This window comes from Protopterus annectens, chromosome 3.part1, assembly GCF_019279795.1.
Source record: "Protopterus annectens isolate FY-2018-M chromosome 3.part1, PAN1.0, whole genome shotgun sequence".
NCBI classification, from domain to species: Eukaryota; Metazoa; Chordata; order Ceratodontiformes; family Protopteridae; genus Protopterus; species Protopterus annectens.
Genome location: NC_056732.1, coordinates 123,168,024 through 123,186,085, shown reverse-complemented (window position 1 = coordinate 123,186,085; position 18,062 = coordinate 123,168,024). Strand labels below are relative to the sequence as shown.

Sequence of the window (18,062 nt, the reverse complement as noted above, 5' to 3'; positions counted from 1 at the left end):
TGAAAAAATACGCTTCCCGTATTTGTCCATCGTTTGAGAGTCCTTGTTCGGTAGATGGACAGATGAGGATGTTTCAGAAAGTTCCTTCTTGGTGGCTGCTTCCACCACCATAGCATCTACAGGGACGCCTTTTGTGAGAAAATCTTTTTCAGATGGTGCTGATAAGAACTTATTTGGCCTCCGAGGGACTGGTTCCATAGTGTCTGGTGACTTTCATGCCTTTCGACTAACCAACTCTAATAGTTCATCAAAAGGTGGAGACAACCTGGAGGCTGAAGGTTGAGATCCAAAGGCCTTCAGGTACACTGACTCCTCATCAGAAGGGTTGATGGGTTTCCAGCCACCTCTGTTTCAGGATTTCTAAGATATCTGCAAAGGAGATATCTTCAGAGGACGACCGTGGGGACACTTCTGACTGCTCGATGTCAGTGTCAGAGGTGATGGACTCATCAGAGGAGTCTATATGCTTCCTCTTGCATGTTCTCTTTCGAGAAGCCTCCTCAGAAGAATATTCTAGGGAGGTCTCAGAAGAGTGGGGTTCATCCAATGGGGTTCCCTGAGGCTCTGAATCTCTGCTGTCCTGTGGATGGGGAGGTACCGAGACAGAAGCCGGTGCCTTCGGGGGAAGAACATCAGTATTCTTGTGTAGAGCTGTAGGTGGGGACAGCACACTCCTCATCAGCTTGAAAGCAGATCCCCCGGCTCAGAGGATACCTCCGGTTCTGAGGAAACATAGGGAATTCCCAGCTCAACGGAGACTGGCTCAAAGGTTGATGTAGGAGCCAAGCTTGGCAGAGCCGAAGCTCCGAGAGGTAAACTAGGAACCGAAGAAACTCGGGTCCGATTGCCCCCCCCCTGGAGCCGACCGGAGAACTTCGGCCCTTAGACACCTCAGATGGCACAGAGAGTATTGGAGTAGGGATCAGTTCCGAAATCTCCTGGAGGGGTCTCAGAACCGAAGAGTCTACAGCAAGTGGTATTCTGGCAGCCTGGCTCCAAAGATCCAGCTTGGCTCAGAAGAGGAATAGTTGTGGATGTAATAATCTTGGATGGCTCCAAAAAAAATTTAGCCAGCAACTTCAAAAGTCTGTGTACCACCCTGTCCACGTCATCATCCAACAAGGTCCTAGAGGACCTGGCGGAGAGGGTTGGTGAATGAGATCTCTGCAATATGGGAGATCTCAAGGTTGGGGAGACCGGTACTAGTTCAGTGGACTGGCTCTGAAAGGTTTTCTCTTTCAGTTCCGTAGGCTGTGGAGCCAAAGGACTTGATTTGTCCAATTCAATGATCTCTCTCAGTTCCAAGGGGTGTGGAGCTGAGGACACTGTGCGCTAATACTCTGCATCCCTCAATTCTGTCTTCCACTGCTCACACGTGGGTGGGGTAGGTTGGCATGGGAAGAGTAGGCTTACAAAGAAATGTGTGCATTCTTTCAAATGTAGTCTTACACACCCGCGCTTGTTTTCCTTGAACAGTGACATTCTGGGTAATACTGACAGACCACTCTGGCTGCAGGTACAGCATTATTTGCTCCAAAGGACTTCCACGTGTAAGACTGAAGCTTCTGAAATCAGGTTCCTTCACTTGCTGTTGGAGGTCAGTGACCTCCTGCACTGTAACAAACCAGTATAAAATCATCTTATCATAACTCTACAAATGAGGGTAAAAGAAAAGAAATGAATCTTTTGCCTAACTGAAGCATAACAAAATGTAAAGCATAACAGCAGGGCTGATACACAGCTAGACGCTGCCTTTATGGAATAAAGATTACTATTCAATGCACCTCAAAAGCTGTAATGCAGAAATTTGGTTAAATGATGTGACTACTAAAACTGGCTTCCAAGTTAGAAACTTCAAAGAAACAGAACAATATGCTTCAAAAGACGACTATAACCACTTTCCAAGATAAAGTTTAAAGTTACATGAGCAGCAAAATCTTTTTAAAAAACTCATAGATTAATTCCTTTAAAGAACACTTTCAAATGGGTATGGATTAGTGGTTTACTATGGGAAGCAAGCTAAAAAAGGGTGGAACGGTAAGACAGTCTAAGACTGAACACGCAAGCCCAAGTAACCAAAGCAAGTCATTCCAGGTGAAGGACAGGTCCTTTGGCTGACGTTCAATCCAAATGTTTTCCAGAGGAAATACAAGGCCAGAACTATAGCAGAATCCCAAAACTGCCACCCCTCAACTCAAAGCTGAGAACAAAAACAGTTCTTCCCAAAGATGAAATGCCAATTGCATCCTCTGACAGCTTATACACAGGGCAACTGCCCCCCCCCCCCCGTCCCATCCTAGTTGTGGTGCTATACAAGGCTTTCGGGTATATGGATTTCTGGCTAAAAAAAAAAAAACTAAGACAAGCAGCAGGCAGGAAACACATCAGCCCTTTGTCCATGAAATGAAGAATGTAAAGGGAAGGAATGATGAAGAATCCAGCCCTGAAACTGAAAGAAGAGATGCTTTCTGAGAGGATAAGCACACTCATCATAAGAATGGGCCAAAGCTGTTTGACCAAAAAGGAGCTACTAGAATTAGCTCTGCTTTTCTATCTGCTGCTTTTAACAATACTCTGAATGCAAGGAACCAGAGTGAAATCATAAAAGAAGAGGGATGTAACTGGATTTCTGAAATTGTACACTAACATAGAGAATGTAGTCCCACCCTCAAACTACAACCACTAGTATATATTCCTGGACAGCCTATATCTTTAATACTTCAAAATAAAAATAAAAGCAGGCATTCTAAAAAAAAATCATTCAAGAAACTACATAACTTAATAAACTAAAAGCATTGTAAATACACCAGGGCTTTATTAAACTTAAATCTGAGCACATCTGATTGCACAAACTTTTTTTTTCCAAAGTTGTACATCTTGGCACACACAGAATATGCCAGGCTATACACCCTTGTAAAGGAGCCTGTTCCAGTGTTCCACTGCATCCTATGCAATGGTTATAAACAAAGAAGTTGCTCACTGATGGAAGTGGCAAAGAGAACAGTGCCTGGAACTGTGTGATTTTTGTACAGTGTTGAAACACCTCTAGACTGAGCAAAAGCTATCCACTAACATGATGTGATTCCCACAAACAAACAAGATCAGTCTCAACACACTAACACAGTGAGTGCATATGCAATGTACAAGCTATCCCTATAGGCATAAACTCTACATGGCCAGTCCTGCACAATCTGGGGGAAGCTCCTTGACGCAACCACTAGGCCTTATATAGGTTCATAGATTCATAGATTAGTACTAAGCTAACTGCCCTTGCGAGTCATTTTAAGCTTAGCAAATTATCCCTTATGAGACTCAAACCCTGCACCTTGTGTTTGTAAGGCAAACACCTTAACCATTAGGCCACCCTCCCAACCTTAGGAAGAGGACCCTAGGAATCACTCCACATAAAATGGTAGACACTTTTAAGCTGTGTACATATACTCATGCGAGGTAGAGCAAACACCCCAGACTAAACCCCCCCCCCCCCCAAAGTGGTTTCCAGGGGTGTACATCTTGCAATAATCTCACTATCAAGCCCATTAAAAGTGTGAGGTGTATCCCTCCCTAATCAACAGGCAGTTTGTGATACATGAGGAATATGATTTTGCCTTGTGGGCAGACACTGCAGGAGGAGGTTTTAGTGGACATTTGCTTCTCAGACCCTCTCTTACTTTCTCCTATAATTCTGACAATTATTTATGACTGCACATGGGACTCTCCACAGCCATTACCTTCTAAGAGCTGATGCGGGCCTCAAAAACTTTGCTCTCTGTCTCCTTCTGTTGGTCGGATTAAAATGCTGTTGCATGCAGTTAATCCTTCACGTCTTGCTTCATTCCAAAATGACAGAGACCATGTGGGTGCAGAAAAGGCAACAACACAACAGTATAAGATGCACAGAATGAGGAGTTCAACAACAGAACTAGAAGTACAGAATGGAAACACAACCTTTAACTCAAGTATATAGCTAAGTTACATATATAAGTTTAACTTACAGGACTAACGTAAACGTTTTAGAAACAAAATCTGAAGAGCAATTTACACATTCACATGGAAGAGGAAAGAATGGCGGAGGAAGTAAAAGAAAATATAAGAAGTTCAAATGTTCAGGATATGAAATGTGATGAAGTAACCACAGGAGAGATTGAAACAAAGTTAAGAAAACCTCCTAATTGGAAAACCCCAGGCCCAGATGCAGTGCCTAACTTCTGGCTAAAAGTATTAACATCTTCACATGAAGATTTAGTCATGAGTAAGAACTATTTGTATTCGCACCCCAAACAGACACCAACCTGGTTAACAACAGGAAAAAACAATGCTTCTACTTAAGAGCGAGCCTGCAAGCTCTCCTAAAAATTATAGACCAATAACTTACTTTCAGACGACCTATAAACTATACACTGCAATTGATGCTGCCAGAGTTTATAAGTCATTTAGAAGAAAACTTGGAACAAAGGATCTTTTGTTGTTAAATAAAGTCATAATGGATAACTGCAAAAAGTGGAAGAATCTAAATAGGGCATGGAGAGACTACAAAAAAACATTTGACAGTATCCCACATTCACGGATAAGAGTACTTAAAAATGTACAAAATACAACCTACTCTGATCGATTACATTACAGTGACCATGAAACACTGGCATTCACTTTGTAGTCAAGCCATGATGAAGTACAAATTATTATTCCAGGGATAAAAATCCAAAGTGGGATATTCCAGTGTGACTCTTACCACTGCTCTTTTGTCTTGCCTTAGCCCATTAAGCTGTCTACTTAACAGATTAGGTCATGGCTACAATTTGGTTTCCATAAAAAAACAAAGTGTAAAGACTTCTCATTATCTTTTTGTGATCAATTTAAAACTGTATAGTTCATTAGATGAGTATACTTCCGGTGGTGCAGTGGTAGCATTGTTGGCTCACAGCAAGAGGTTCTCCCATTCGATTCTCGGCTGGAGTGCGGGGAGTGCCTTCTGTGTGGAGTCTGCATGTCCTCCCCGCAGTTGGGTGGGCATTTGAAAGACATGCGTAAATGGGCGTGCCTTCGTTGATGGTTGAATGTCGAGCTGGCACCTCGGCGTTTGTGAAAATCTACTGCCAATCAATAGCGGACCGGAGTTCCGCTGTGGCGACCCCTAACCGGGAAAATCCGAAAGACAACAACAACATAGTTCATTGGATGAGTAACTGAAACAACAACTGCAAGTGGTCAAAACTTTTACAGATGATGTAAGAATGTCATTTGGTCTTGATAAATGTGCAAAAGCAACCTTTAAAGCAGGAAAGTTGTAGTACCAAGAAAACTTCAGTTTGAGGCAGGAATGTGACATCAAAAAACTTGAGCAAGATAGAGTGTATAAATATTTGGGAATTGATGAAGGATCAACAATAAAACATGAACAAATGTGAATAAAACTTAGGAATATTTTAGAAGATATACATTAATAATGAAAACAGCATTAACATCTAGGAACAAAGTCCAAGAAATAAACCAATTTACTCTTCCTGTCGTAATATACAGTTCTGGAGTGATTAACTGGCCCCAAAATGTGTTGGAGAGGTTGGACAGGAAACCAAAAAGGATACTTCAGGCTCATCAAATGATTTATAAAAATCAGTGCATACCAAGACTACATATTCCCTGTTGTGAAGGAGGTGTGGGCCTCCTCAAAACTGATTACATGTACAAATCTGCAATTGCAGGATTGCGTACATATCTGCTGACCTCACAAAATCAAACACAGTGAAAGTTTTAAAACAAGAGGAGAATAAGTCAAAGATGACTTCCCTGTTTAGTTTAGCAGAAGCACATTGGCATCAAGCGGGAATGGAAATCAAACCAGAAGTAGATAAAACTCAGGCAGCAACTCAATGTACCAAAAAACAAAACAAAACAAACAAAAAAAAGAATATAAGGTGAAGGATCAGATGAGAAGGCAAGAAATGTGGAAAATGCATAAATATAGTTGCAAGTACAGAAACCTCTTGGAACAACCTCATGCTGATTAGGACTGAATGCAGGAATGGTTAAGGGGAGGTGAATTTAAACCAAAAGATGAAAGGTTAATATTGGCGGCCCCAAGACAGTGGACTACGTACATGGTGGTTTACAAAGTCCATTGAACATGTGGGAGAAACAGACAAATGTAAGTTTTGTAAAACAGAACTGGAAACAGTCACACATCTTGTCGCTGGCTGTGATGTACTAATGGCAGAAGGACTGTATACTGAAAGGCATAATAATGTGGTCAGACTGTTGCATTGGGGATTGTGCAAACATTATAATACGGAAGTAGGTGAAAGACACTAGAAAGATGAGCCACAGAGCATTATAGAAATGATGAAGTTTATATTACATGGGATCACCCATTACCAACAGTTCAAAAAACAGATTCAAGAAAACTAAATATAGTAGTCCATGAAAGTAGTTCCAACAGAACATGCTGGAGGGACAGGTTCATAACCCAGAGACTGCCCATGCTATGGAATAGACTTCCCTTACATGTCAAGCAGAGCACCTCACTGGCCCTCTTCAAGAGAAATCTTGACGAGTAGATGGGAAATAGAAAATTCACTGCAGGGATCACTCCAGTGGCTTTACTCAATAAAGGCACTGGGAACTAAGATTGGGTGGCACGATGCCAGGGTAATCCTATGGGCTAGGCTTGTAAAGGCCCCAGGGTCATTAGCCTAGTACACACCTATGAACCTATGAAAAGACAAATGTAGCATTGATCACTGAAATTGCTACACTCAGTGACTATAGTGTCTTATGTAAAGAGACACAAAGTCATAAAATATCAGGACTTGCAGGCAGAAACAAGGGCCATGTGGAAGGAGGATACCCAGACAGTTCTAATAGTAGTAGGAGCAATAGGTCTTATAGGAAAGAATTTACAATCATACATAAATATGTTACCGATACATGTAACTCCATATGAACTGCAGGAGGAGTCATTACTGAGCACATTGCAGGTGCTGCGAACAACACTTGTGGCTAACATCAAAGATTGAAACAATACTAATTTCATGAACTTTAATCATACTTTGACTTGGGAATGGGGTCTATTTCCATCATGGTATTAGAAATCAAAAGACTAAGAAAATAAAGAGGACTGAAGGGAGATGAGGCACAATGTAACATTCTCAGTACATACAACAAAAAGGGAACAATAAGGGGGTACAAATATTTGACCACTTAAAACACATCTCCTAAAAAGTACAATTTGAAGATTAAATAAAATCATTCTTACTTGAGAGATCCTGATAGCTTTGGCTGTTGTAGAAGTTTCTCTGCATGATTCAAGGCCATAAGATTATCACCAAGTGCCAAGGCAACATATGAACTGCAAGCTAGAATTGAACACCTTTGGGAATGAGAGAAAAAATGTTTCAGGGCCAGAATATTTAAGAACTTTACCTATGAAGAATAAGCATATTCTTAACGGAAGTAAGCAGATTACCTGGATTAAATACAAACAGCAGCCAGATAGACTAAGTGGTGCAAAGAATAAAAAAAATGGCCTTGTCATCTAATTGTAATCATTGTAATACATAAAACACAAATAATGCCCTTCTGTCAGTTAGGCTGCAGAAAATCACAAACATGCAACTACTCATTATCTCAGTTTATCTTCATTGCAGTGAGCTACCAAAGGGTTTACCATGCTGATGTTACTCTAATTACTGAAGAGTTTAGCATATTAATGCTACACTACACGGCCCTCCTGAAAATCTTATCATCCATACTTGAGGGATGACACCACTATTCTCCCATGCTGGCATTCCTCTCCACAGGGTGTGAGATCACCAACAGTTCAAGCCCCATCTACCACTCAAAACAAAAAATAATCTGGGACAAAAGGCATATGTTTGAGCTATTTTACTGTGACTGTAGCTATAAAAACAATATGAAAACATCAGCAGGAGGAAGAAGGGGTACACAGAAATGACCAATAGTCACTGCAGAATACTGCTTTGAACTTTCACTAACGTTAAGTAAAGATCTGCCTGGATTTACTGACATCAACTGTATCAGACTCTATCTACAGAAGACAATGTTAATGCCCTACTTCAGTGGATACACAAAAATTAATCTGAACCATTTTGCTGAGGTCAAAGATTAATTAATTTAACAGCTGGATGGCACAGTGGGATACTATGGTCTGTAGGTAGGGCTTTGTGAACAATGAATTGGGAAGCTCTAAGTACTTGCATCTCTATTTACTATGGGAGGTCCTCTGCTGTGGGCTCGTGAAAAACAGATGAATGAAGGCAGAGGGACATTCAGCTACACCATCGTAAATGTGCAAATGTGTGAGACATACTTTAAACATCTCATATGTTCTAATTATATATGTTGATCTATGAGGTGCCCTCTTTGGTGGATTTATCATTGGATTCTTCTTCCATTCTAACCCAGCATGTCTTTCTTAGAAGTCCCTGTTTTCAGGTCACGTATGCCCTGTTAGGGTATGTCTAACCCTGGTGCCAATTAGCTTGCCTCCTGTCATGGAGCAGGCATGGTTACTGCAAAGCAAAAAATCAAGGTGAAGATGCAACAGAGTTTATAAATCATACATAAACAAATACTTGTCCAGCTTAGAAAAGAACTTGAATGGAGGATGCCGGCTCTCTTTCCTCAGGGTAGATGCATCTTTTGGCTGCTGCTGGGAACCCTCACACAAAGACTGGCAGGGTGATGCTGCAAACACAACTGCAGTAATATTTATGCTTACATCACATCATTGCACACACTGCCCCCACTTAGCAAACATTCATCTATTTTCCAAGTTTTGTTTTACATGCAACATATACAAAAAAAATTATCTGAAGTGAACATGAGGACTGCAATGATTATCCCTCTGCTCAAAGGGGGACTCTTCTATGGATGTGGAAAACTACAAACACAAGTCTAACTAGTCTCATATGCAAGCCCATGATAAGAATTATCATGGATCTGGTAAACAAGGACATAGGAAACCTACAGTCACTGGACATTACTGGGTTCAGCTTTGTCAAAGACAGGTCATGAATACTTCACCTGGTGGACTTCTTTGAGAAAGTCACTAAACCTATGGATGAAGTCAAAATAGTGCACACTGCCTATCTCGACCTAGCCAAGGCATTCAACACAATACTTTAGTCAGCACTGTAGATAAACCCATATATTACCTGATGGAGTGCCATCTGGCTCACTGATAAGACTCAAGAAGTTAGGAAAGGGGAATCCACCTACACAAGGAGGCCAGTCACTAATGGAGTCCCACAGATATCGGTGCTGGGGATTTTCCTTTTTGGTATCTACTTCTCTGAAGCTATGGTAAACATCAAGGGTTTCTACATGGCCAAGTCTATAGAAGACAGACTAGGTGTGGTCACTGAATCATCTAAATACGCACACAACCTTCCAGAGGGTCTGGCAAAGAAAACAACTGGTGGCTAACCTGTGGACTAAAGCTCAGTGCAAAAAAAATACATGATAGTACCCTTTGGAAAGACGGACAAGCCTTGAAATTACCTCACTGATAACATACCCTTAAAAGTAGAATCTGTGGTCAAGGATCTGGACACATTGACAATAACCTGACCTCTGACCGCCACTTGTCTACTGTGGTGAAAAAAATCATTCTACATTACACAACTTATAAGTAAGGGCATGGCATCCAGGTTGAAAGAGATCACTGTTACTCTGCACTTGGTTCTCATCAGACCAAAAGAGTACAACACACCCCTCATATATAGCTGACCAGGCACCTGAAAAAGCTTGACAGACCACAGATGCCCCTCACAAAAAGAATACAGGGAGTAAAAAAAAAACATCTCAAAGCCCTGGCCCTGGACTCTGTCTCCTACAGACTGCCATGTGGTGATTTATTCCTAGGCTACAAGGTATTCTCTGATCCCACACTGATGGATTTGTTGCACATCTGCAAAACAAACAGCATCAGAAATACCCTTTCTAAATATCTAAACCTTGTTTGAGACAAACAGGACATGTTGAAGGGAAAGGTTTGTACATCAAAGGTTACCCCTTCTCTAGAAAAGACTTGCCATCCATGTTAAGCAAAGCTCTTCCCTTATCCTATTCAAATGCAGCTTGGACCAATGGATGAAAAAATCACAAATGTGCCCCTTGTTTGGCTTCTATGTCCTTAATGAACGTGGGCAACCTATGAACACTTAATGTGTATAAGCCTACACAGTAACTGTAAAATTCTGTTGGGTACTGACACACAACATGTCAGCAATATTTTGGTAAATTTGGGATAAGCTTGGTTAGGTTTAAAATGTCTCTTGGGCCGATAGCCTTGTAAACACCTATAAATGGTAGGATAAGTGCTTTAAAAGGAAGGGAGGGAGGGAAAGGTGCACATTACAGAGTGACAGAATAAAACTTAGAATGTAGGCGAGAAAATATTATTTTAAGGAAAGAGTAGCAGGACAATGGGAAAAGCCCACCTGATGTGATTCAAAGGACAATGGATAGTTTTAAATGGGCACTGGCTGAATGGAGGAACAGAAGCAGCAAGCGAGTAGCTGCAGTGCAGATAACAGATTACACTTAGTGTACTCTTTTGTCAGCACATGGACAGTCTGACCATTACAGAATTGCCTGCACTACAACTACTTAACAAGTACAGGTATTTTAATACCCTCTTTCAGTTCTCATCAGGAATTATTAGCACCTGTCACAGGAAGGTTTCATTTTCTGGGGACAGTTCTCAGTTTCTTAATAAAGATTTAAATCAATAACTATTATGAAAATAAAATTAATAAATCCTACAAAAGAGAGTAAACAATCTCACCTGAGGTTTTCAAGTTCTTGTTTTCTTAATGGTGAGGAAGGTGGGGCTGAAATGAATTTGTCTCCTTCGTGACTTTTACTACTAAAATGTAAACAAACGACCAGTCAGTGATTCACATACATCAAGCTGAAAGAGTCAATTCGATGCACATGTTATGTTTCTGCTTTAATGCATTAAAGCTCTAGTAGCCACTCTGAAATAGGTTTAAGCAAACTTAAATTCTTATTTCCAATGCTTGTGCATACTCAAAGTTTTAAGTGCCTTCTGACAACAGAACTGTAAACTAATATGCAGAAGTACTCTCTAAGAAGGAAGTATATTTTTTGCAGACTGTGAACCCTAAGGAAGTGGTTTGATTTTCTTAAGTTCTTGGGCCATCTCTGAAATGAAAACTTAACTCTTTCAGTCCACCAACTTAAAAGTAAATGCATACAATTTCTACTTACTACACATTAATTAAAGGTAGCTCTGGCAGAGTTGACTATTAATCTATTTCTTAGGTGGCTTTCTGTAATGCAATACATCTTTTCAAAAGTAAGAAAACAAACTTCAATAATAAAAAATAAAACTTGCGCTAGAATGTGAATACATGGATTGACTAAAATTAGCAATGATAAAATTGCCAAAATATTTGCTTAAAATGTTTTACTTGCTAGTATATGTTAAGAGGCAGAATAAACCAACAGAAAAGACATAATACAACAATACTTCAGGTACAAATATAATACACGAAAAACAATACTATTACTGTACTATATAATAAAGCAGCAGAAATTAAGATAATTGTAGTGTGGGGGAGAATGAAAACAGTAGCATGTAACAGTGGAGGTGACAAATGCTGCAAAGAAAGGCCATCTAAATGATCATGAAGCTTACAAATGAGAACAATCAAATAGGAGGAACTGAGATACACCTGTTACAAGATACATTTTTTTTAGTTATTTAGTTACATACTTTTGTTGACAAGGTTATCGCTACAGAGTATTACTCATTCAGACATCAAAATGCCTCTTTATCAAGTAAATTGTTTCTACATCACTAACATCTATAAGAGGTAGCTACACAAAAAACAAATTTACTGAGCAGTCCTTATAGTTGTTCTGTAGATGATTCTAATTTGTTTAAAATTTTAAGGGGTGCTAACTTGTCAAATAATACTGACACTAAAATCCTGAAATTACAACATCTCAAACAGAGCTTCACTAAGGACTGCAATATCAAACATAAGTGGCATGTAAAGATGATAAAGAGTTGTCAAAGTCACCAATAGAAACTCCTAGGTCCATATTTAAAAACAAGGGCAAGCCCCATCCACCACCAAACCAGACTTCTGAAATGGATATGGGGCTGCAGAGCCCACATGGGCTTTTGAGTTGGGTTTATGTTTTAAGGCACAAAATTCAGCATTTCCAAACTACTGTGCTTTAGGTATTTTTAGCTTCAAGACTTTGGCCACCAGAGTGGGAGCAGCTGTTTGCTCTGGACAAAATTTAAAAAACAGGAAGCATTTCATAGAAAGCTTCACTTCAATTTCAATTTTGTAAAAAGGGAAATTTTTACCCCACCTAGTTCCCAAATGAAAATGTGACTTTGGCATCCTTTTTGTCTTTATGCAATTGCAATTAAGTATAAAACAGAAGAGAGTTTGACTGTTTCTGGGGAACTGGGCTATATAAGAATTCCTAGCTTTCTTGAAAACATAAAGTACAAAATGCATGGAAATAAGAAAGATCAAACTAATACAATTACTCCACTAGATGTAACGGCATGATAAAAGAGTTAAATCAAATCAAAAAGAACCAAAAACAAATGACAGAAGACAATGCATATTCCAGAAGCAAAGTCAGAAAAAAATCAGAAATTAGAAACTCAGTCTCTTAAGATAAACAAGAGAAGCTAGAATAATAGCTTAAAGGGTCTCCCAGAAAATGTTTAACACAGATCTTAATGGAACATTGTCAGAAATAATGTGCTCTTTGCTTGCAGGTCCCAAAGCAATGACTCACTTTTTGTGGAAAAAGTTCATCAGGATCTACGAGTTTACACAGACAATGCAAACCAATTTACATTAAAATGCTAAACTACTAAACTATCAGTATGCAGTATCTATTAGTAAAGCAGCAGAATCCAAAAAAAAAAAAAAAAAAAGATATTACATGGAAATCCCTTGGAACACAGAGATAGCTGAGCTTGGAAGTCTTTAGGCAGATATTCTACTTGAACCCAAACAAGAGAGACAAACTGACAACCTGTTCTCAATAATTAAAACACAGTACTTTTTCCAGTGGTATACCCAGCAAAAATATTTTTCCTTTGGTGACAGAATATATCAAATAACTTCTCAACTTCAATCTTAAAAGAAAGGCTTGCTGCAGTTGTTACGGTATAGCTACTTGTTAATGAAAGATACAGTTTTAGTTTCATAGCTGGCTTCATGGCATACAGGGACAATGTTTTGACTATATGGTAGGTGAGAATAGTTCAATTAGCAGCTTGGGTGCCTAAAGGAGCTAGATGGGGAGGATGGGAATGAGTGGCTACCACCAGTTTGCCCATCCTGGGGGAAGGGAGTTGTTTTTGGCTCACCACATAGGTGGCACCTTGCAGAAGCACCAGGTGTTACATCCAGTGGAGATTAAACTTATCAAGTCTGCACTGTTAGAGTGCGTCATACTGTAAGTGGTGGGGAACTCAATCTGTGGAGGCATGCTCTTCCTTGGAAGGGAGAGACAGATGAGCTTGGAAGACCTACTGGGAAGGTGCTCCCAGAGGATAGGATAAGGTACCCCACAGACCCACTTCCTATCACCAAAGGAAGGCCTGCTGGAATTCTCTGGCAGGAACAAATGGGCTGTAGGGTTCTTGCCTAGCACAAGAAAACCCAGATCCTACAAAGTGGGTACAAGTAAAGAAGCCATCAGGTGAGGTCCTGTGTGGAACAAAAAAATGTTTAAATGTTTTTTTTTTCTTTTGTTATTGTGAAGTGCCTAGTGCTTTTTAGCTAGGTAGATTTGATTACTGAAGCTTTATATAGCTATGTATTCTGTGACAGGCATTTTTAAATTTATCTCAAAGTAAAGTCTTAATTAATTTGCCATTTGAGTATTACTCAGTCAATTTTATGTGTTTATATTTTAAAGCAAAAATTCAGCATGCTCAGGATACAGAGCTTTAGGTATTTTCAGTTCCAAGGTTTTGGTCTCATGACTGGAACTTAACTCTAGCTTTCCTTACATTTGTTTTATCTGTTTTATTCTCACACCCAAAAGGAATAAATTCTTTAAACTCCTTGCCTTGTTTAACAAGGAAAAATCTTCTAAACCTGCTTTGCTTCACTAGCTTCTTTCAGAAACAGTTTTACAGTAAGCAGCATCATAGTTGCAGTTTTCAGAAATATTGTTGAGTATGTTGGCTGCAGATTTAAGTGGCCTAAATTCCATCACAATTTAGTTACTAAATGATAATTGCTAGTACAGTGTTTTCAAGTTTGCCTCGTCATTCACTTCAAACTTCAGTTATGTGGGGATTTTAATAAGCAAGTTTGACCTCTATAATCATTTCTCCATGATATATAGTGATCACTCACCATGCTTCCAAATTGTTTTGCTGGTTGCTAGCTGTAATTTGTGTAATATTGTCTTCCCAGCCTGACAGACGTACACAAGTAGGTATTGCTTTCCAAAATGGTACTCTCAGGTTCACAGCTATGTACTATGCTAATGACTACTAGGGTTCTTATAAGTCTAGCTGTGCAATCCTGATGTGACCCACAAACCTGATTTATATAGGGGATGATTTACTGACTGCCTCTGTTGAATTTCCCGTTACCTATCCATTGGTCTAAGTTGCACTTAAATAGGAAGAGGTATGAATTTTGCTTCATGTGGGTGGGAAGCCTGTTCCAGTCAATGGGAATTCTTCGAGAAACATCCGTCTCTCCGACATGTCCTACTCATGTTGCAAGCAAAATTTAGATATTTTAATCTAATAGTTCTGATACTGCTTGTTTTGTGGATGTGCAAAAGGTTCGTCAAAACAGGGTCCAAGGATGCCTTGCATACTAGGCAAAGACCACCTCTCAGAAGTCTGTATGATACTGAGTAAAGAGATAGGACTTTGAGGCAATCAGCACAGGACAGTGGGTTTACTCCCTGTATTCTTTTTTGTAAGGAACCTTTGTGGATGTTCCAGTTGCTTCATGTGTCTGGTCAGGTACATACACAGAAGGAGGCATTATACACTATGATGGGTCTGATGAGGGCAGAGTACAGTGGTATGATGACCTCTCTGGACCTAGATGACATGCCTTTGCATATAGGTTGAGCTCCTCTCCCTGCCCCCTATTCCCACCCGGCCCCCACTAGTGCTACATTTCAACTAAACTTAGCCACTCCCCTCATGCTAACCACCAATCACTGAATCTGCCCCACCCCTGGTTCAAGGCTCCTGAGAGCACCCCAGCACTATCAGGTTATACCTCATATCATGCGTTCCGGCCCCAAAATCCGGACCGAACCACAAAAGGAGGGGGAGTATCCATATTCATAAAGGATACCCACACCTCCAGGTTAGTGGCAACGCACGAAGCATCGGAGACCATCCAGGTGTAATTAACCATAGGTAAAACTGCCCTACAGTTTGTAACATGCTACAGACCACCTTCTCAAACTCAGGAAACCCACACAGCCTTCCTAAAGACACTGGAGTGTATGAATGTCTCTCCAAACACCATCATATTGGGTGACTTCAACTACCCAAACATAGACTGGGAACATTACTCAAGCCCCAACACCCTAGCCCAAAGGTTCCTTGAGTTCATAAACTCAAATGCTATGGAACAACTAGTCACCATTCCCACAAGAGGAGAAAATATACTAGACCTGATCATCACAAACATGGGGACAAAATGCTCCACACCGGAAGTATATCCCTCATTAGTGAGATCAGACCATAAATTAATCTCACTGGAGATCCACATCTCGCCCCCACCCCCAGCAAAAAAGACCACAGTAAAGAACTTCTCAAAAGCAAACTTCACACTTCTTAAGACTGGAGTGGTATCCTTCAAGGCCCCCGAGCCAGTGGAAACCACAACCCACGCTGCTGAAACCCTTACAAATGCCTTCTACGACACCTCCAGGAATGTATGGATCAAGCAATCCCTAATAAAATCAAGACCCTTTCCACCAAAGGCAGGCGCCCGGTCTGGTGGACTCCAGCCATAAACAAACTGTACAACAAGAGGAGAAAGCTACTACATGACAGAGCAAAATCCCTAAATGGGAAGGCATCTCTGATCAATACTAGCAAAAAACTACGATCACTCATAAAATCATCCAAGGCCAACTTTGAGAGAAAAATCGCTAATGACACAAAAGACAATCATAAAGCCTTCTTTAGCTATGTTAGAAACCTGGGTGGAAACTCCCAGATATGCTCAGAATTAGTCCAAAATGATAAAAAAGTCACTAAACCCACAGACATTGCCAACATATTGGCAGACAGGTTCAGTGCAAATTCTCCCTCCCTCCCCAAAGGAGAAATATCTATCCCACCAGAGTCTAGCCTCCCAAACATCTCAGATGCCCAGGTGAGAGCTGCTCTCTCTAAAGCAAAAACACAGCATCAATGGGACGGACGGTGTCCCCGGCTGTGTGCTACACGAACTCAATGAGGAACTAAACCCACACATAAGGCTGCTGTTTAATCTTAGCCTTACTACAGGATACGTACCCAAAGAATGGCGTACAGCAACTGTGGTCCCACTCCACAAAGGCGGTGCTTCTACAGACCCTGGAAATTACCACCCCATAAGCTTGACGAGCCTTGTCTGCAAAGCTATGGAGAGGATCATAATGGAACTCATAAATAAAGACATTGGGGACCTACAGACACTGGATCCTACCCAATTTGGCTTTGTCAAGGGCAGATCCTGCCTCTTGAACTTGGTCGACTTTTTCGAAACAGTCACTAAGGCCATTGATGAGGGTAAGGCAGTTCACACAGCCTACCTTGACCTAGCAAAAGCGTTGACACAATACCCCACTCGGGCATCATAGAAAAGCTCACCAGCTTAGATGTAAACCCATATGTCACAAGATGGGTTGCAAACTGGCTCAAGGACAGAACACACAGGGTTAGAGTTGCTGGTGCCATGTCAGACTCTAAGCCGGTCACGGCGGTGTCCCACAGGGCTCAGTCCTGGGCCCCTCTTGTTCGGCATTTATTTTTCTGAAGTGCAGGCAAACATAGGGGATTGTGGCTGACAAAATTTGCAGATGACTGCAAACTGGGCACCATAATTGACACTCCATCAGACACAGACATCCTCCAGAAAGGTCTCATAGAAATGGATAACTGGTGCCAGAGCCATGGCCTTAAGCTAAATGCCAAAAAATGTATAGTCATACCCTTTGGGAAAAACAAGGTAACCCCTAATTACCACATAGGTGGTAATCCATTAAACACGGAAGAAGTTATCAGGGACCTGGGGACTCAAGTTGACAGTAACCTCTCTTTTGACACTCACATTGCCAAAGTGGTTAGGAAGACCTTCTACATTGCCCACCTGATCATGAAGGGATTCACATCCAGATCAGGAGAGGTCATTGTACCCCTGTACTCTTCACTTATCAGACCAATGATTGAGTACAACGCCCCATTCGGAATGTACCTTACCCAACACCTGCAGCAGTTGGAAAGACCACAAAAGTTCCTCACCAAAAGGATAAAGGGGCTCAAACATATGTCATACGCTGCCCGACTGAAGAAACTCCAGCTCTATTCAGTCGCATACCGTCTGCTCAGAGGTGATCTGTGCCTGACATACAAGGCCATGTCCAACCCGGAATTAATGGACATGCTCCACCTCAAACAATCCAAATCCACCAGAGCCACGAGAGCAAGAGACTTAAACCTCAACATGGATATAAATAGGACGTGCTGGAGGGACAGATTCATCACCCAGAGACTCCCTACACTATGGAACAGAATCCCAGTCCATGTGAGGCAGAGCCCCTCACTGACTCTGTTCAAGAGAAATCTTGACGAGTGGATGGGAGATCGTAGGTTTACCCCGGGAATCATCTCTGTGTCACAGCTGGACAGAGGCACAGCAAACTAATGGGTATAGTATTCTCATCCTAAGGGGTGGTGAAAGCCACACACACTCTGGCTAGGCTTATAAATGCCCTAGGGCAGATAGCCTAGTATGAACCTATGAACCCTGTACCCATTTCCTTCTCTTCCACTATTCCAC

General features: G+C 41.0%; 1 protein-coding gene across 1 annotated transcript in view; it reads right to left on the bottom strand.

Moving 5' to 3' along the window:
* Positions 1–18,062, bottom strand: part of CNOT10 (CCR4-NOT transcription complex subunit 10) — a 2,007,836-nt gene that overhangs the window by 311,364 nt on the left and 1,678,410 nt on the right. The window contains exons 14-15 of the mRNA XM_044066643.1: positions 10,805–10,885; positions 7,250–7,363 (exon numbers count right to left, since the gene is read on the bottom strand). Coding sequence (XP_043922578.1) covers positions 7,250–7,363; positions 10,805–10,885 — 195 coding nt within the window. The remainder of the gene's footprint in view (positions 1–7,249; positions 7,364–10,804; positions 10,886–18,062) is intronic.